General features: G+C 63.3%; 1 protein-coding gene across 3 annotated transcripts in view; it reads left to right on the plus strand.

The window, feature by feature from the left end:
- The window catches only part of SLC12A5 (solute carrier family 12 member 5), a 31,829-nt gene extending 13,048 nt beyond the window's left edge, over positions 1-18,781 (plus strand). For 2 of the 3 annotated variants that reach the window (XM_032705093.1, XM_032705091.1), the window contains exons 2-26: positions 573-667; positions 877-1,008; positions 1,217-1,363; positions 1,980-2,034; positions 2,927-3,057; positions 3,255-3,496; positions 3,573-3,784; positions 5,642-5,809; positions 6,783-6,881; positions 7,027-7,084; positions 7,751-7,925; positions 8,749-8,867; positions 9,161-9,259; positions 9,354-9,473; positions 9,629-9,733; positions 9,821-9,989; positions 10,943-11,138; positions 11,216-11,385; positions 11,473-11,604; positions 11,844-11,951; positions 12,104-12,226; positions 12,306-12,493; positions 12,829-12,843; positions 13,402-13,535; positions 14,031-18,781. In XM_032705093.1, coding sequence (XP_032560984.1) covers positions 573-667; positions 877-1,008; positions 1,217-1,363; positions 1,980-2,034; positions 2,927-3,057; positions 3,255-3,496; positions 3,573-3,784; positions 5,642-5,809; positions 6,783-6,881; positions 7,027-7,084; positions 7,751-7,925; positions 8,749-8,867; positions 9,161-9,259; positions 9,354-9,473; positions 9,629-9,733; positions 9,821-9,989; positions 10,943-11,138; positions 11,216-11,385; positions 11,473-11,604; positions 11,844-11,951; positions 12,104-12,226; positions 12,306-12,493; positions 12,829-12,843; positions 13,402-13,535; positions 14,031-14,122 — 3,284 coding nt within the window. In that variant the 3' untranslated portion in view covers positions 14,123-18,781. The remainder of the gene's footprint in view (positions 1-572; positions 668-876; positions 1,009-1,216; positions 1,364-1,979; positions 2,035-2,926; positions 3,058-3,254; positions 3,497-3,572; positions 3,785-5,641; positions 5,810-6,782; positions 6,882-7,026; positions 7,085-7,750; positions 7,926-8,748; positions 8,868-9,160; positions 9,260-9,353; positions 9,474-9,628; positions 9,734-9,820; positions 9,990-10,942; positions 11,139-11,215; positions 11,386-11,472; positions 11,605-11,843; positions 11,952-12,103; positions 12,227-12,305; positions 12,494-12,828; positions 12,844-13,401; positions 13,536-14,030) is intronic. The other variant, XM_032705092.1, reaches the window with a different exon arrangement.
- Positions 18,782-19,420: the final 639 nt, after the last annotated feature.

The following is a 19,420-nucleotide window of genomic DNA, read 5'->3' on the forward strand; positions in this document are numbered from 1 at the left end:
GTGGCGGCACTGCCGGACGCCTTCCTGCCCTGTGGCCCCCACTCCTGTGGTGCGTGTCTGGGAGCAGGACCAGACACCTGGCCACTCGCTCACTCCCAGGCACTGTGCTGGGACCATCCCCTCTGCTCTGGTGCTGAGCAGCCGGCCGGATCCTGTCCCTGCCGACGCAGTGCTGCGGGCAGCCCCGGCGTGCTCACCCACGGGCACCTGGTGCCATGAATTATTGCTTCCAGCTGTCTCGCCGGAGGGTTCCCCCTGGATCCAGTCCGCCTGCCTCAGTGCGTGGATGCGCTCCGGCGGGTCTGCGTGTCAGCACAGCTGGGCAGGGCAGCACGTGGCTCCTGGGGACAGCGGCCCGTGCCCGTGTGTGGTGTGGGAGGGGATGCTGGAGGTTGGGATGCCAGGGCTGCCATTGCCTGTGCCGGGACTGGGTGCGAACATGGTGCCTGCAGCCCTCCTGTGGGAGCTGTGGGCGACTGTGACTTCTAGCAGCAGTGACCTTGTGGGGTGGAGGTTCTCCTGATGTGGGCAGGGCCAGGAGCTGCCTGAGTGACCCAGTGGTGTCTCTGCAGGCGATGGCAATCCCAAGGAGAGCAGCCCCTTCATCAACAGCACGGACCTGGAGAAGGGCAAAGAGTACGATGGCAAGAACATGGCACTCTTCGAGGTAGGGCGTGCAGGCACTGGGGCAGGGAGGATGCTGGGGAGGGGGCCAAGCTGGGCAGCTGTCCTGCAGCCCTGACCTGCACTCTGGCACTGGGACACGCCCAGTGCAGGGTGGGCATGTGGGGTGGCTTCTGGTGAGGTCTCTGGGTCCTGGGGCTGGCTGGGGTCCCCAGGAACTGTCCTCACAGCTTCGGGCTCTGTTCTCCACAGGAGGAGATGGACACCAGTCCCATGGTCTCGTCCCTGCTGAGTGGGCTGGCCAACTACACCAACCTGCCACAGGGCAGCCGGGAGCATGAGGAGGCTGAGAACAACGATGGGGGCAAGAAGAAGCCGGTGCAGGTGAGGACTAAGGAGGGACACAGCCTCTTCCCCAGCCCCTGCCTGTGCAGTGCTGGGCCACAGGCTGCCCTGGGGGCAGAGGGTCCCTTGGCCTTGATCAGGGGGTGGTTTCACCTGGGATCCCTGGCTGCTTTGCCGGAGGAGCAGGACCCTTTGCTCCTCTGCCAGCCAGGCCCGTGAGCCCTGATGGCTGCTGTTCCCTCAACAGGCCCCGCGGATGGGCACCTTCATGGGCGTCTACCTGCCCTGCCTCCAGAACATCTTTGGAGTCATCCTCTTCCTGCGCCTCACCTGGGTGGTGGGGATCGCCGGCATCATGGAGTCCTTCTGCATGGTCTTCCTTTGCTGCTCCTGCGTGAGTTTCAGAGCCAGATGTGCCCCCGTTGGCCTCACCTGGGATCTGGTGGTCACCAGTCTTTCTGACTGGGCTGTGGAGAGGTGCAATATCTGCCAGCCCACCTTGCCCTGCCCTGCCCCTGCCCCTGCCCCTGCTCTAGCTCCCGCCCCACTTAGAGCAAGGAGAAGCCTTCAGCTTCCCAGAGGAATCAGCAGTGGATCAGTGCTCAAGCAGTGACCCAGATCGTAGCTGCCATGCAGGGGGATGTGCTGGGGGTCCCCTGCTCTGGCACCTTGCTGTGCTCCAGTGAGCCATCCTGCCAGGACAGTCACCCCAGAGCAGAGGCTGAGTGGGCTGGCCTCGGGCAGTGTCCTGTGCAGCCTGAGGTCCCCCGTGGCACTGCCTGTCCCTCCAAGGGGTTCAGCCCCTGCAGCTGCGCTGCCGGCCAGCAGCCCTGACTGCCCATCTGCCCACAAGTCTGTCCATCTATCCTCCCAGGGCAGCCCCACCCTATGGCACATCTCATCGTGGCCCCAGGGAGCCACATGTCCCCTCACAGCCCCAGCTCTCCCTTCCACTGCCCTGTCCCTCGGCCCAGCTCTGCCGGGTGCCCACACCGTGTTTCGTCCCGCAGACGATGCTGACGGCCATTTCCATGAGCGCGATCGCCACCAACGGCGTGGTGCCAGGTACAGCCAAGCCCGTGTCCGTGCATGTGCCGTGCGCGCGGGGAGCTGCTCTCTTTCGGGTCGGGTGCCTGCAGGGACTTCTCCCAGAGAGCATCCCCCGGGGGCACCAGCCGCTCCCCAGCCTCCTGCCACCAGCCCGCGCGGGATCCCCACGGCCCGGGGGGAGCGGAGCGCTGGAGCCGCCACCCGTCCCCAGAGCCGCGAGGTGCAGATGGCAGCGAGAGCCGCCAGCCGCGGCTCCTCCCTCCGCCAGACTGGCGAGGCCGGGGGGAGCCGGGAGACACGCGGCGGGAGGATGGGAGCCGGGCGTGCTGGGTGCCATGGGCTGGGCGGTGGGGTGGTGTCTCCCGCCGTCGGACACAGGGACGCTGCCGTGTGTGGGCTCTGTCCCTCCCGGAAGGCACCGCTGGGTCCGTCCAGCGGGTGCCCTGGATGCCTCTCCCAGAGCACGCCCAGCCCTGCAGATCCCTGGGGAGCCGGGAGCTGCGCCGGGCTGGGCACGGCACTGACAGCCCAGTGCAGGGTGTAATTAAAGCTATTTATCATCCTGCTGCCGCAGCGGGACCATCGATCCCGGCAACCCAGCTCTAAGAGCTCCTCTGGGAGGACGGAGCAGGGCCTGGCCCAGGTCTCTGGGGATCCAGTTCCTGTCTGGTGTCCAGGGGACACATGTCCCTTTGGCCATCCCTTTGCACCTGGCAGCTGGGCTCCTGGGAAATGACTCTGCCAGTGTGATTACTCCTAGTGCTCTGGGGCCCTGGGGACTGCATCCTGCTCAGTGCTGGAGCCAGGCCCAGGGCTGCCCTGGCTCCAGTCTGCCCTCTGGGATCCCTGACAGGGCTGGGGGTGCCACTGGGGTCTGGCTGGGACCCACTTTTGCTCTCTCTGGCAGCGGGTGGCTCCTACTACATGATCTCACGCTCCCTGGGACCTGAGTTTGGAGGGGCTGTGGGGCTTTGCTTCTACCTGGGCACCACCTTTGCCGGCGCCATGTACATCCTGGGCACCATCGAAATCCTGCTGGTAGGTGCCTGGTCCTTGCCCCACACAGTGTCAAGGGCTCAGCTCCTGGCAGGGTGGCTCTGCCCTCGCCTGCCCATGGTGCCCAGTCCTCATGGCACATCAGGGTACTGAGGCTTTGCAAGGGGGCCGAGGGACCCTTCCCCAGGGTCCCCCCTGCAGGCTGTTAGCTGGGCAGTGATGCCACGACTCTCTCCCAGGCCTACATCTTCCCAGCCATGGCCATCTTCAAGGCAGAGGACGCCAGCGGGGAGGCGGCCGCGATGCTCAACAACATGCGTGTGTACGGTACCTGTGTGCTGACCTGCATGGCCACCGTCGTGTTTGTGGGAGTCAAGTACGTCAACAAGTTTGCCCTGGTCTTCCTGGGCTGTGTCATCCTCTCCATCCTCGCAATCTATGCCGGTGTCATCAAATCAGCCTTCGACCCGCCAAGCTTCCCGTGAGTATGGGGTCCCACGGGGCTGCAGCGGGGCCAGGGCATGCAGGCACATGGCTGAGTGCCTGTGTCCCCCCAGGATCTGCCTCCTGGGCAACAGGACCCTCTCGCGCCACGGCTTCGACCTCTGCACCAAGACGGTGGTGGAGGGGAATGAGACGGTGGGTTCCAAGCTCTGGGAGCTCTTCTGCACCTCCCGCTTCCTGAACGCCACCTGCGATGAGTACTTCACCATGAACAACGTCACCGAGATTGAAGGCATCCCTGGCGCTGCCAGTGGCCTCATCCAAGGTGAGCATGGCATGGGGACATGGGCGTGGGGCCATGGGCATGGGGGCATGAGGATGGAAGGACGGAGGAGGAAGCACAGGACAAGCCTGGGGGAGCTGTGGTGGGGCGGTGGCCGTGCCTGCTGGGCATCTCTGCTGGCAGGGCTGGTGGAGGGGTCGGTGCTGTTGTTGTGAGGGTGTGAGGGTGACCACTGTGCCATGCCAAGTGTTGGGTGGGTGGGCAGTGCTGGGTCCAGGTAGGGGCACATGTGGGTGATGGCTGCTGGTGGCTGCTCTGCCCTGGGGCACAGTGAGCTGTGCCCACACCACGCCAGGCAGTGGGACAAACTCCTGCTCTGGGTGACAGAGCAGGGCGCTGCAGCCACCCGCACAGTCTGTGTCAGCCAGCAGAGTGGCTCTGAATGATGCCCAAAGGCTGGGGAGGAATAAATCCTCCCTCTCCCTCCTCTTGGCCTTTGGAAAGGCTGTTATTGATCTGAGGTTTTGAGAAAAGCGATCGCCCCTTGGGGGCACTTTGCTGCTGCGGCCACAGCCACGCTGGGAGAGTGGCCAGGGCTGCAGAAAGAGCCTGAATTTGCTGGGAGGAGCCACTTCTGACCTGTTTTTTCTGGAGATGCTGGTACATCTACCAGGTGCTCACGCGTGGTAGTGGGTGGCAGAGGCCAATGCTCCGTGCCACACTCAGAGGGTGTCTGCAGACCCCCATACCAGAGGAGTTGTCGGGACTCAGGAGTGCCGTAGAGCCATGAGCAGGATCGGTCCTTCCTGCTGGGGCTGCTTCAGCCATCCTGCCATGGTGACCGTGTGGATACAGGCGCGGGAGCTCAGACTTGGCCAAGTGTGTGGCGCTTGGGGCTGTGACTGTCACTGTGATTGGCAGAGCGCAGTTTTTGGGTGGCCGGGAGCCTCTTGATGGCATCCCATGCTGAGGTCTTGAGGGGCAGATAAGGTCTCCCTGGCTGCTGGGTACAGCCTGCTCCTGCTGGTGACAGTACTGTCAAGGAGGGGGCGTGGACTCCCACCCAGCCGGCCTCTGTCAGGGCAGCAGGCAGTAAATGCTCCCACATCAAGGGCAGAGGGACAGAGCCAGCACCCTGCTCTGGTGGCTGGTGGTGAGGGTGACCAGGCTGGCAGCATCTTGGGGAGGGCCACTGTGTGGCCCTGGCAGAGGTGGCAGAGGCTCACTGTGCCCTAAGCAAGGGGTCTCCCTGCAGGGAGAAACATGCATTTCTGTGAGGACAAGATGGGTAGGTTCAGTGGGGGCTGCCAGCCCTATCTGTCACCTGAAAGCAGCCAGGGAGGGAGGGCTCAGGGCCCCTTTGCCCCTCTCAGCAGCCCCCTAGCAGTACTGTGCCAAGGGCAGTTGCCTCTGCCCAACGTGCCCAGTGCTGGCTGCTCTCCACTGCTCCAGTTTCTCCCCTCGATCTGCGGCCAAGGCAGCACACGGAGGGACACTAAGCCTGTTACATCAGCCCTGCACTCGTAATCCCATCAAAAACATTATCAAGTTACTTTGACACGATCCACTTCCCTTAAACCTGTGTTGATCAGCATTAATTATATTACCCTCTTAATTATTTGCTACTGCAATCCCGTGTCATCTGCTCTGGTATCTTGTGAGGGTGCTGCCAGCGGCATCACGACCTGCTCTGGTTGCCCACCTGTGCTGCCAGGCCTTGTCCCTCGCCTGCTGGATGCCCGTGGCCCCAGCTGCTGACTGTGCCAACCACTCAGCAAGGCCTGGGAGAGGGAGGCAGCACCGGACACCCCCGGCTCCGTCTCTGCAGGGTGGGCGGTGCTGTGCTGGGTGTGGGGGATTGTGGGCATTTCCTTACGCCGGTGTCCTGCCTCCTCACAGAGAACCTCTGGAGCTCGTACCTGACCAAGGGCGTGATCGTGGAGAAGCGGGGGCTGTCCTCGGTGAGCCCCCCCGACACCCCGGTGGACATGGACCAGCCCTACGTCTTCAGCGACATGACCTCCTACTTCACCCTGCTCGTCGGCATCTACTTCCCCTCGGTCACAGGTGGGAGCCGCGCCCGGCGCCGCTCCACGCCGGGGGCACGGGCGGGCACACGGGGCGCCGTGGGGCACACGTGGCGCCGGTCGCGCCCCGCGGAGCCCCGCGTGTGCCGCCCCCGCGGTGGGTGCGGCGGTGGCGGCGGCGTCGTGGGGGCGGGTGGTGCCGCCACCGCTTCCCACGCACCGCCCGCGCTCCAGATCTGACGGTGCCGCGCTGACGTCCCGCCGCTCCGGTATTTTTAGCTCCCCGGGGGCGGAGGAGCCCCACCGCCCCAGTCCCGCAGCGGAGCCGAGCGGGGCGCAGCCGCCGGGCTCCTCTGGAGCTCCCCTGGGGCCGGAGACGGCGGGACCATGCCGGGCTGCCCCGGGCGTGGCGGGCGCTGGAGGGTCCGGTGCTGCGGGGTCCCCGGCTGCCTCTCAGCCTCCGCTGCCTGCCCTCCCGCTGCCCGGTCACCGGCAGGTCCCGGTTTCTGCGGGGCACGTGTCCCCCGATGTCGCGGGCTGTGGGGTCCTGCCCTGCCCTGAGTCCTGCTGTGGCCAGAGCACGGGTCATCCCTCGGGCTGTGCCAGACCCGTGTCCAGCCGTGTCCCGGTGTGACCTCCTGCCCTCCCAGGGCAGCGTCGGGGCTGGACACTGTCCGTGCCCCTGCTGCAGTCACCGTCCCTGCTTGAGCTAATTAAGGGCTGATGAGACAAGGCACTTGAGAGCTTTTGAGCCTAATCCTTGAGTGGCCTCAGACTGTGGTTTGGGGTGGGGCGAGGAAGTGCTGGGGGGATCAGAGTAGCAGGCTGGGGGCCCCAAGCCACAGCAGCGCCTTCTCCGCTGCCCACCGTGCCCGCTCCCCAGCCTGGCACACACCGAGCCATGTCCTGATGTGCCCAGGGCTCAAGCAGTGCTTGGCATGAGCCATGCTGCCGTCTGGGATGGCTGTGGGCTGTAGCTCTGCTCCCCCTGTCACCGTCTCCTCTCTCCCCAGGCATCATGGCTGGCTCCAACCGCTCTGGAGACCTGCGGGATGCCCAGAAGTCCATCCCCACGGGCACCATCCTGGCCATCGCCACCACCTCTGCTGTCTGTATCCTTCAGGGCTTGAGGCTGGGCTGTGGGGCTGAGGGTGGGTGGGCTGGCTCTGTGGGGCTGGGGTGGGGTCCCAGTGCCACACTGGGCAGGTGGGCAGGCAGGACTCCACACCCTCCTGGCTCTCCTTGACCGCCTGGCAGATATCAGCTCCGTTGTCCTCTTCGGAGCATGCATCGAGGGGGTCGTCCTGCGTGACAAGTGAGTGTCCCGGGGCCATGGGGGGCATGAGGGGAGGCTGGCAGCCCCCAGGAACGGGCTGGGGCAGGGGCAGCCCTAGGGGCAGGTGGGGGTGTGTGAGAGGCTGCAACGAGGACACACTGGGCAGATGCAGTGGCACTGGAGGGTTTGTGGGTGTCTTGAGGTGGGGCTCAATCTTGTAATAGGCACTGGGGGCTTGTGTGTGCCCTGACGCCCCACATTTTGCTGCATTCCTCCTGCTCTGGGGCTGCAGGCAGCCGCTTGTTTGTCAACAGCCAGGGCTGCCTGTGCTCGTGCTCCTGCCTATCTGGGGCAGCCCCGCTCGCCTCACGCGGCAGGTGACACTTCTGGGTCGCCAGTACCAACACAAACACGATCCAACTGCATGCAGCGTCATCAGCCTCCTCTGGCAAAGGGACAGGGAGTCCTGTTCCACACCTCCCCTTGTCCCTCCCACGCTTACGGGTGCAGGGATGGGGGCAGGCCCCTGGTGACTTCAGACCCCACTCCCTTGCTTGCCCCGCATGGGGGGTGGGCCCTTCCTGGGTCCTGTCACATCCTCTCAAGGTGGTGTCGTTGCGGGGGGCTGGGTTGTGCTGCTGTGGTGCTGGTGTTTTCAGGGCTCAGTCACGGGACAGAGCCACAGGTGATGCTGGTGCCCCGCAGGTTTGGTGAGGCCGTCAACGGGAACCTGGTGGTTGGCACCCTGGCATGGCCGTCCCCGTGGGTCATTGTCATCGGCTCCTTCTTCTCCACCTGTGGGGCTGGGCTGCAGAGCCTCACGGGAGCCCCCCGCCTCCTGCAAGCCATCTCCAGGGATGGGATCGTGCCCTTCCTCAGGGTAGGTGTCCCCCAGGTCCAGTGCTGCCCACCCTGAGCGCCCGCTGTGGCTGTGGCTCCCACCAGCATGAGGGACCAGTGGCCACCCCCTACGTTGGCTGCCAGAGCTGCCCCACTGCCCTGCCCTCGTCCCGCCGGCACCGGCGTGGCGGTGGGCGGCCGTGGTGGCTCCGGCTGCCGTGTCAGTGGGAGGAGAGTGCCGGGAAAGGTCAGGATCCCCTCCCCCACGCTGCCGTGCCGCTTCATATTTTATCTGCTCTCTGAAGACGCGTTCCCACAACCTCATCTCTCCAAATCCAACCCGACAGCTCCCCCCAGGGAAGAGCGGGCTAATTTTATCCTCCCTCCTTCTCCCTGCCAGCCCCAGCCTGAGCTCTCGCTCGCGCCGCCCGCACCCTCTAATGCGTCCGGACACGCGCCCCCGGCCCCCCCTGCATCTCCACAGCCACGGGAGGGGCCGCTCTTCCCCAGCAGAGTGTCCAGCTCAGACACGGGATGCTCGACTCTGCTCTGGCTGTGGCTGAGCTGAGGCTCATCCCTGGTGGGGGTCCCAGGGGGACAGGGGCTGTGCTGGGTGCGGGGAGGACCATGCAGACTGGAAACAGGGCTGTACTGTCAGCAGGAGTCAGTCCTGCCAGCACTGGGACTGCTGCCCTGGCATGATCCAGCTTGGGACGTGTGCCAATTTGTAGCACCCAGTGCTCCCAGTCCCTACTCCTGCCAGGGCTGGGTGTATGGAAGGGTTCAGCATCATGCTGAGGACCTGTGCCCAGGGCTGCAGGGTGCTGCAGCGCCCTGACATGGCCCTCTCCTCCTGCTTCCAGGTCTTTGGCCACGGCAAAGCCAATGGGGAGCCGACATGGGCCCTGCTGCTAACGGCCTGCATCTGCGAGATCGGGATCCTGATCGCCTCCCTGGACGAGGTGGCTCCCATCCTGTCCATGTAGGCAGCGTGCTGTCCCACCCGCACCTTCTCAAGCAGCGGGTCTCTGCTCCTCAGGGTGGGGGGACACATCTGCTGCTTTGGCCCCAATCTGGGAAGAGGGGGTCCTGCAGGGACTCCAGGGTCCCCTTCTTGGCCAGCATTGGGACCTGGCTGCTCCGCGGCCCTGCTCCCCTGTCCATCAGTGGGGCCCCCTCTGGCATTGACCACCCTGGGACTGGGAGGTGCCGAGGGCCCGGCTGCGGCTCCAGTCCCTCACAGTGCGCCCACTCAGCCCCATCTCTCTCCTGCAGGTTCTTCCTCATGTGCTACATGTTCGTCAACCTGGCGTGTGCTGTGCAGACGCTGCTGCGGACGCCCAACTGGCGGCCCCGCTTCCGCTACTACCACTGGTGAGCTGGGGTGGGATGAGGTGGGACAGGGACCTCCCAGGACACCCCAGACCGGGGACCCCATGGCACCCTGACAGTGCTGTGCTCCCTGCAGGACCCTGTCCTTCCTGGGCATGAGCCTCTGCCTGGCACTGATGTTCATCTGCTCCTGGTACTACGCGCTGGTGGCCATGCTGATCGCCGGCCTCATCTACAAATACATCGAGTACCGCGGGTAAGGGTGGCCACGGTGCCACAGACCCTGGACAGCCCCTCGGCATGGGCTGCTCAGCTCCCTTGGGCTGCTCGTCCTGGGATGCTCCACGGTGCCAGCGTGGTTCTCTGTGGTCGGAGCTGTGACCATCCCTTACGTGCTGCTGGTTCCCGCAGGGCGGAGAAGGAGTGGGGCGATGGGATCCGGGGGCTGTCCCTGAGCGCGGCCCGCTATGCCCTGCTGCGGCTGGAGGAAGGGCCCCCGCACACCAAGAACTGGAGGTGAGGCTGGGCAGGGGACAGCAATCTGGGGGTGCTGGGGCAGGGACCAGCTGGGAGCGGGCACTGACCGCAGGACTCTCCTTCCAGGCCGCAGCTGCTGGTCCTGGTCCGTGGGGATCAGGAGCAGAACGTGGTGCACCCGCAGCTCCTGTCCTTCACGTCGCAGCTCAAGGCTGGGAAGGGCCTCACCATTGTGGCCTCTGTGCTGGAAGGGACCTTCCTGGACAACCACCCACAGGCGCAGAGGGCGGAGGAGGTGAGAGCTGCCTGCAACAGGACGGGCACTGCCAGCAGCAGGTGCCCATGGTCCCCAGGTGCCCAGGGTTGTTCCTGCCCCGTGACCAGGACTGGTGGCCCCAGATGGCCCAGAGAGCCTTGGAGCAGCACTGGGCAGAGCCCATTGAGTGGAGACTCAATGCTCCACTAGTGCTCAGAGCACTGCAGGGATCTCCAGACCCCTCTCTCCCACCAAGAAACCAGAGACGCTGGCACCAGCCAGACACTGGTCCCAGTCTTGGCCAGCTGCTGCAGGGCTTGGCACAGCATGGCACAGCACGGCACGGTGCCTGGCCAGGGTCTGCTGTGCTGCTGGGCTGAGCAGACCCCGCGTCCTCAACTGTCCCCATGGTCTCTGTGGTCCTGGTGCCAGGCAGGGTGGGAGACGGGAGCATTTCCCTGCCAGAGCAAGAGCCCTCCCCACCCCCCCACCTGCCGGGCGGCACATTAATGAGATTAAACCCTCGGAAGCAAACAGTTTCTCTCCCATGCAGACATGTTATAATTTCTCTGAGTAAATAACTCTAATTGCTGCTCCACCGCCCGTCAGAGCCCTGGCACAGGGACACCCTCCGCTCTGCACGGCACAGAGCCGCGTGCCAGCTCCGTGCACCACTGGGCATCACCCCCCTGGCCCGGAGCCACCGGCCTGCCATGGGGCACGGAGACCTGGGCACCCTGTGGGGACCTGCACCCCACAGCCTGCACCCCACACCCTACAGCCTGCACTCTGCACCCTATAATCTGCACACTATACCTCACACTATGCGCCCTGCATCCCACACTCTGTGCCCTGTACCCCTATGGCCTGCACCCTCTACCCCACACCCCCTCACCTGGCCAGGGTGCCACTGCTGGTGCTGGTGGCTGCTCTGCCTGTGGCCTGTGCCCATTCCTGGATCCTGAGTTCTCTGACTTCCCTCTCCCTCACAGTCCATCCGGCGCCTGATGGAAGCGGAGAAGGTGAAGGGCTTTTGCCAGGTGGTGATCTCCTCCAACCTGCGGGATGGCATGTCCCACCTCATCCAGTCCAGTGGTCTGGGGGGCCTGCAGCACAACACGGTGCTGGTGGGCTGGCCCCGCAGCTGGCGCCAGAAGGAGGACCACCAGACCTGGAGGAACTTCATTGGTAGGCACCGCGGAGGGAAGCGCTGATGGTCTGGGGGTTCCGAACCGCCCTGGCTGACGTGGCCCTTCCTCTCCCAGAGCTGGTGCGAGAGACCACGGCTGGGCACCTGGCCTTGCTGGTGGCCAAGAATGTTGCCATGTTCCCGGGCAACCAGGAGCGGTTCTCAGAGGGCCACATTGACGTCTGGTGGATTGTCCACGATGGGGGGATGCTGATGCTGCTGCCCTTCCTCCTGCGGCAGCACAAGGTAGGCTGGGCCCTGCAGAGCGGGGCAGGGGCTGGGGTTGGTGCTGTCCCAGTCGAACCGTGCCCATGACTCCTCCCTCCCTCCCAGGTCTGGCGTAAGTGCAAGATGCGCATCTTCACAGTGGCACAGATGGATGACAACAGCATCCAGATGAAGAAGGACCTCACCACGTTCCTGTACCACCTGCGCATCACCGCAGAGGTGGAGGTGGTGGAGATGGTGAGTGCTGGCATAGAGTGTGTGCTGCAGTCAGGGATACTGTGCATGGCAAAGCCAAACAGACCCTGCCATGGGGGGATATGGCACTAAGGGGGGGACACACACAGCGTGAGAACACGCAGTTCCACAGTGGGACACAGAACCGTGGGAGGGCACAGCACCACAGGGACATGCTGGGCTGTGCTGGGAGCAGTCAGTGCAGCTCACCCTGCCCCACATTTCTCCTGTTCCCCCCACAGCATGAGAGTGACATCTCTGCCTACACCTATGAGAAGACACTGGTGATGGAGCAGCGTTCCCAGATCCTCAAGCAAATGCACCTCACCAAGAATGAGCGTGAGCGGGAGGTGAGGCTGCAGGACAGGGCGGGCTGAGACCCCTGTGGTGGCTGTGCTGCCGACTGAGCTGCCCTGTGTGTTCCTCCTGCCAGGCAGTGGGGCTGTAGGCTGCCCAGCCAAGCCTTCTGCCCCACTCCCCTGGCTGACCCTGTCCTCCACAGATCCAGAGCATCACGGATGAGTCCCGTGGCTCCATCCGGCGCAAGAACCCGGCCAACACACGCCTGCGCCTGAACGTCCCCGAGGAGCAGGCTGGCGATGGCGAGGAGAAGCCGGAGGAGGAGGTGAGGGGCTGCACTGAGACAGGGTCAGGCAGGCAGCTGGCCCCAGTCCCTGCCTATCATCCCCCTCTCCTTTCTGCAGGTCCAGCTCATCCATGACAAGAATGCCACCACCTTCTCCAGCAGCTCGCAGTCCCCTGGTGATGAGGTAGAGGCAGCCCCCGAGAAGGTGCATCTCACCTGGACAAAGGAGAAGTCTGTGGCCGAGAAGAACAAGAGCAAGAGCCCTGTCAGCCCTGAGGGCATCAAAGACTTCTTCAACATGAAACCGTACGGCCTCCCATGCTGCCACCCCATCCCACCCATGCCCTGTCCCCCTGGTTGTCCCTGCCTGCCCCAGCCAGATGGGTGCAGGCAGGGCCGTGCCAGCACTACCTCAGTCCTTGCCCTGAGGAGAAGTTGGGCAGCCCGGGTGCCCTGAGTGCATCCCTGCAGAGGGGCTGGGGGGGAGGCGGTGAGGGGTCCCTGTGCAGGTGACAGAGAGGAATGGAATACCCGAGCTGCATGTGCTGCAGGGACTTGGGGTGCACACTTGGCACTCACCTCTTTTCTTTCTCTCTCTCTCTCTCTCTTTCTGTCTCCTGGCCCCATCATGCTCCTGGCAGGGAGTGGGAGAATCTGTAAGTCTGGGTTTGGCTGGGGGCCGGGGCCGAGGCGGGGGGGGGCTGGGACGTGCTCAGGATGGGGATCCATCGGGGTTGCCCCCGTGCAGGAGGGCGGTTCAGTGAGCCGTGACATCTGCCGTGCCAGACGGCTCACCCGGGCGGCACGCGGGGGCCGTGGCTGCCAGCCCCGTGCACCGCGCGCTGCCCGCGCCGCGCCCTCCCCGTCTGCCCTGTTACGGTGCCGGCAGCTCCTGGGAGCTGGAGCTCAGGCACCCACGGTGACACTCGCGCCGTCTGCTCCTGCTCGCTCCCACACGGCTCGGCCCCGAGCAGCCATGGTGTGCTGCTGCCCGCGGGCACCGTGTGTTGGCCCTGCGGCTCATGGCCACTGATGAGGGCTCAGAGTAGTCAGCACCATGCCCAGCAAAGCTTGCTGCACCCCAAGCTTGTGCCACAGCCCAGCTTGGACCCCTCTGGGGCAGGAGGCCAGCCTGCCCCGTGGCCCCTAAGGCCCAGTGTGGGGATGGAGGCTGGCTGTGCCTGTCCCCTGCCCACACGTGCTGTCACCCACAGGAACCAGTCCAATGTGAGGAGGATGCACACGGCCGTGAAGCTCAATGAGGTGATTGTGAAGAAGTCCCAGGATGCCAAGCTGGTCCTGCTGAACATGCCAGGACCACCCCGTAACCGGAAAGGGGATGAGAACTGTATCCTTCCTGTGGGACCAGGCACGAAGACCCCTCTCTGCAGGAGGAGCTGGGGTCCGTGACTCCCCCAAAGGTGGTGGGTTTTGCAGACAAGTGCTGAGACACACAGGTCTAGTGCCTGAGCCAGGATCCCCCCACCTCTCCAGCCCCTGGCTGGGTCCAACAGGTGGTGTTGGTACCATCCTGCCCCTCTGGCAGCACCGTGATGGGTGATGGGGCCACATGACATTGCACCTGCACGCATGAGTGCAATGGCACATCACAGGGGCCTGACAGAGATCTGCAGGGCTCAGCTGTCTGCTGGCTCAGCCACCGTCCCCACTGTGTGGCACCAGCACAGGTGGGCTCCCCTGGCCCCTTGGCTCAGGACTGACCCCACCAGCTCCTGCCTCTGGTGTGGGGGTGTCGGTGCTGCAGGGCAGGGACCGGGCAGGGATGGAGCAGGGCTGTCCCCATGCTCCAGTGTGGAGTTCTTTTTCCTTGACGGCCGTGCAGACATGGAGTTCCTGGAGGTGCTGACGGAGCATCTGGACCGAGTGCTCCTGGTGCGTGGTGGGGGCCGGGAGGTCATCACCATCTACTCCTGAAAGACGCACGAGAGAGGTTTGTCTGCACACTGAGAGCCCCGCCACCCCTTTGCACCGTGCTCCCGGAGGGGAGGAGGGAAGGCCGGATGGCAGCCGGTGCGCAGAACCTTCACCTGGCTTTGGCCGTGCCCCTGATCTCTCCATTCGAACTGCAGCACCAGATCTTCCGGGAGCATCCAGCACCAGAGCAGCTGTTCCTCATTGCAACACCACAGCACTGCTGTCCTTGTTTATATATAAATATATACAGTGAACCGCGGACTGAGCACCAGAGCCCGGCGCTGCCGCCACCGCCCGCCCCGGCAGGGCCAGCCCCCCCGCCAGCCCCAGCACTGCCGCCGCAGCCCCCGGCCGGGCAGGAGGGCGGCTGTGCCGAGATGGACCTCGGCCCCACCGTGCTGCTACCCCTGTGTGGAGCTCGGCTGGAGTGTGCCCTGTGCCCGCCGCCTGTGCCGTGCCTCCCTGCGAGGTGCTGGGAGAAGACAGAGGCCACCACCACGCTCTCCTCGCCGGACGCTCCTCTCCCCACCTCCAGCGGCTCCTGGGGCTGCCTCCCATGGCACTGTCCCCCCGCTGCCCCTCACCGTCATGGGCCCGGACAGCCCCACCTCGCCGCTGCCTCGGCACTGCCGTCTCCAGAGGCCGTGGGCCGAGCTTGTGGAGATGCAAGATGATGGTTTGGAGGGGGCAGAGGGTGGGGGGTTGGCTGCGAGGAGTCAGGTGCTGGAGCACGGCAATGCTGCCACAGCAGGAACCCCAGCCTGGGGTGGCTGTGGGGTGTGCCCTGTCCCCCCGCTGCTGACTCCAGGCTCTCTCCACCTTGACGCTCTCCAGGTGCTTGTGCAGCAGTCGGGGTGTGGAGCTGTGGGAGCTGTGCAGAGGCCCAGCCATGTGCAGCATGAGCCAGGACCACTTTCCGGCAACTGGAGCCACGTGGGTGCTGTGGACCCCCGAGGCACCAGCGCCTGGTCTTGGCCTGGCACAGGAGCATCCCCACCCTGCTCCGCTGCCTCACTGCACTGGGGGCTCTCAGAGCACAGCACAGCCAGCCCGGCTGGCCCCAGCACCTGCACGTGTGTCCGGGTCCCCCCATGCCCTGCTGCGCTCCCTGCTGCTCCCCAGGGCTTCGCTGCTAACCCGGCCCCGGCCCCTGGCAGACGGAGATGCTGCCGGGGGCTGTAGGACTGTCCGGATCTGTGTGTATTTTTAACATATGCAAAGGCTGTTTGCTGGTCTGGCCAGCCAGACACCGCAGCGAGGTGGGGGCTGTAGGGGTCCCGCTGGCCCCCAGCATCTTGGCACCCCCTCACCCCGCCGGCCAGGGCAGCCCTGGCACCGGCCACGCCACAGCCGTCAGCCCCTGTACGCGGGCAGCAGGGCCCCCTGGGGAAGATCAAACACCTCTTATCTTTGGCAGCAGGTGCAGGGTCGCCCCCGTCGCCATTCCCTCCCAGCATCTCTCACAGCAGAGAAACTGAGGCGCTTTTAGCAAATGTGAACGGTTCCAGGAACCACGCAGGAAGCGGTGCGAGGGCAGCAGGGTGCCGCCGGCGCCCGCCCCAGCCCCATGTACATAGTGTACATAATACAGTACGTGTATTTTTAAAGTGATCATATTTATGTTAATAGAACCAGATGAAGTCTATATATAGAGATCTATATCTATTCTGAGAGATGCAGGGCTCTGCTAGCACCAGGCCGCAGGGACAGGGAGCTGAGCCGGGCTGCTCCTGCACGAACCAGGAGCCCATCCGTTGCACCGAGTGCTCCAGAGCGGTGGTGGAGGCTGCAGCCTTCCCCAGCCACCAGCAGCCCCTGGGAAAGGGCCAGGTCGCAGGTTCATTCTCTTCTCAATTTAGCTTCTTAAGAGTTTTCAGGGAAAAGAAGTCACAGACTTTTCTGAACTTGTTTCACAGCAGATTTGAGCTTCCACTCAAAGTGCAGCCTGCTAAGAGTTGCCCTCTCCTGGCAGCGCTGGCGGCTTTGTGCCAGCCTGGCCCCTGAGGCAGCGCTTCGTCCTCGGGCAGAGCTGAGCCCCCACGCTGAAGCACTTGCCCCCTCAGCACCCCCAGACAGCTCTCCAGTGCTGCCCTGCACTGCAGCAGGTGCAGAGGGAGCGGGTGCTGCAGCAGCATCCCCACAGGTGTCCGTCCAGGCAGCAGCTGCCTCCTGCCTGGCACAGGCAGCCCTGACTGGTCCCAGCCCCCTGCCCACCCATCCTCCCTGCCAACCTTGGCTCCTGCCTCCCTGAGAGCAGAAAACACTCTCTGCACCGGACACTCCAGCCCCCGCTCCCTCTGCAGAGCTCCTCTATTCCTCCGGGTCCAGGCCAAAGCTATTTGGGGATGCTTGGATAAAAAGCAGTCGGTTTTTTGATGTTGGTTTTTTTTTTTCTCTCTAAGATACTACTCGGACACACTCCTAGACCAAAACCAAGCCCCAGCTGCACATCTGTGCCTGCTCATACCTTGCTCCTACATTTCCATCACTCCCAAAGTGCCTCCCTTGTCTCCAGCAGCAATCCCAGCCACAGCCAGACTTTCTGCCAGGGTAGCTTGGCTGCCTGTGTGGCTGCAGGTCTGTGTCGCAGATGCTGCTGTGGAAGCCACTCCCATGGGCATGGGGAGTTCAGTGTTTACAGGGGGACTGTCAGGCTGAGCTAAGACCTGGTTTCAGCACAGGAGCTCGGGGCTGACAAACGGTGCAGATGCACAGGGCAGCACTCTCCGGTCCTGCCGCCGCCTCAGCTGTGGGAAGAGCAGGCAGGAGTCTGCAAGTGAAAAGTTCCTTTAGTTTTAGGAAGGGCAGCCCATGGGAACCAGGACTTTGCCAGTGTCTAGCTGCTCTGCCCCTTGGAGCTGGCCCTACACCACCACACACAGGCTCACGTGCTGTTTGCAGCCTCCCCAAATTATTTGAGGCAGCTCAGCAGCAGCGGGGGAGGCACAGCAGCGGGGGAGGCACAGCAGCCTGCCCGCGCAGCTCATGTGTTCGCGTGGTGTTGTTGGGCCTCAAACGCTTGCCAGCTGCTCTGCCTCTTCACAAGATGCCACCATGCTCCCTGCAGTCGCCCTCTAATTGCAGCTTGGCTGCTGCCCTGCTGGGCCTGAGGCAGCGAGCCCGGTCCCCTCCTGCCCCAGCAGGTCAGTGCCGAGGGCAGAGGCAGGTTACACGCAGACAGCACCCGTCCTCCCAGCAGCACGCGAGGGGCTTTTCCATCGGCTGCAGGTACAGGGCAGCTGGGAGTGACGTGAGAGCAGCCAGGGCATGCTTCTCTGCTGAGAGGTTTGCTCCATCCCCCCAGCATCGTCAGTGGATCCCATTCCCCTCAGCACCACTTCCACTCCGACAGCAGAGCCATGGTCCCGGCTCTGCCAGGGAGAAGGAAGCCAGCCCTTTCCGTCACTACTGCTGAAAAAAGGTGTTCCCCCTTCCCCATCCTCCAGCAAGAGCAGGGGCACGGCTCTGGACAGAGCCAGGGCTGCCCCCACACCCCTGCCAGGCAGTTTGGCTGTGGCAAGACAGGAGCTGGTTTCCACAGCGCGTCCCCTCGCCGTCGGCTGGAGAGGGCCAGTTTTAGCAGACAGCACTGCATGTTAGTTTACAAACCCAGCCCTGCACGTTTGGCCTCTGTGAGTGTTCAGTTTCCCCATGGAGCACCCTTCTGCCGCTCCACCGTGGTGAAGACAGTGTCCTCCTCTGGTAGACATGCAAGTTCCTCCTTGGCACATGCGCAGACACGGTCCGGTTTTTGTTCCAGACAGGAAGGTCTTGACCCCCCAGTTTGTTTCACAGGCAGGCTGCTGCTGGGAGCAGCACTGATCAGCACGACCCGTGGGAGGGTGGGCTGGAGCGTGGCCGCAGCAGGCGGGGAGCGTTGGGCCAGCGCACAGCGCTGGTGGCGTGTGCTCCGGTCCCTGCTGCGGGGGTGCCAACAGCCCTGGCCCCCACGAGTGGCAGTGGCAGCTCAGGTCGCTGTGGCCACCATGCAGCACTGGCAGCAAGCCACAGAGCAGCAGGGACGGGAGGCACAGGCAGCATCCAGCCTGGGCGGGTGCTGGTCCGTGGCTGGACGAGAGGAAGGACAAGAGACCGCACAAAGGCAAGAGTTGCACTAGAAGAGTCAAGACCCTCCTCTGTGTAGCAGGACTAAAAACTAGCAGAAAGACCGAAAGGTCTGAGATTTGCTGGTTACAACACTTTCTGTGCTACATGTGCAATATATTTGTTATGAATGTTATCACAAAGTCGGTTCATTCAATACTCTTTTAATCACTGTAGCTAGATGTTCTCCGTCCATTCAAGTGACTTTTATTCGAGTGCAATATTTCAATAGACATGTAGTGACCTAGAATGCTTTGTGTTTTAGAGAATCTGTGTGCAGAGCAATGCAATTAAGTTTAAAACCTTGTAAATAAAACAGGTTGCAAACCAAAAAAAGAAGTATTAGGCTTGCATTTAATTTCTGTGCGTGTTTCAGTGTTGTGCATTAGGCCGCCTCGGTGCAGACCCCGTGTTCTCTGTGCAGGTGTCCATGGAGGAGTGGCTCCTCGGCTGTTGAATGCTCCCTGTTACTGCTTTACTGCTTTACCTGTATTCATTTTTCTAGACTCCTGTCTGCACAAAATGCAATAAATGATTTTATTACACCCTTCACTACTTGCACGGGGACTTTTCACTTGCTTCCAGGTCTCCACAGCTATTTTGCACCATTGTCATAACATGGAGCAAGCCCTGACAGGGAGTAGCAGATTGCAGAGGAAGCACACCACAAGGAGAGGAACAGCCTCTCCCAAGGGGCGTTTCACCTCATGCAGATTTCTGATCACCCCAGCAGAGGTGCTTTACCTGGCTGTAGGGTTGTAGAGGCAGAGAATGGGTCTAACAGAGACAGGAGGAGGATGGCAGACAGATACACTGCTGTCCAGATTCAGGCTGTGTGGTGACAGCAGCCTGAAGTCATGGGATGCCAGTGCTGAAGGCAGAGGGACTCGCAGACCCCGACCTTGTGCAGCAGCTGCGGCAGTGACACGGACCAGCCCTGCCCACCTCTCCCACCACTGGCCACTGGAAAGGCTCCTGACCTTTCCTGCCAGCCCTGCCACATGCTGCTCCCTGACCCCACACACTGCCCAGGATCACCCCAGTCCTCTGTGACAGCAAGTACCTGTGAGGTCCCTTGAACCAAGGTGTTATAAACTGAGACAGCACGGACACTCTCGCAGCAAGGTCTGCACGTGTTCCACTCAGCATCCAGCATGGAGCAGCCTCTGGCACAGCTCATCCAGGAGAGGAGAG

This window comes from Chiroxiphia lanceolata, chromosome 17 (assembly GCF_009829145.1).
Source record: "Chiroxiphia lanceolata isolate bChiLan1 chromosome 17, bChiLan1.pri, whole genome shotgun sequence".
Lineage (NCBI taxonomy): Eukaryota > Metazoa > Chordata > Aves > Passeriformes > Pipridae > Chiroxiphia > Chiroxiphia lanceolata.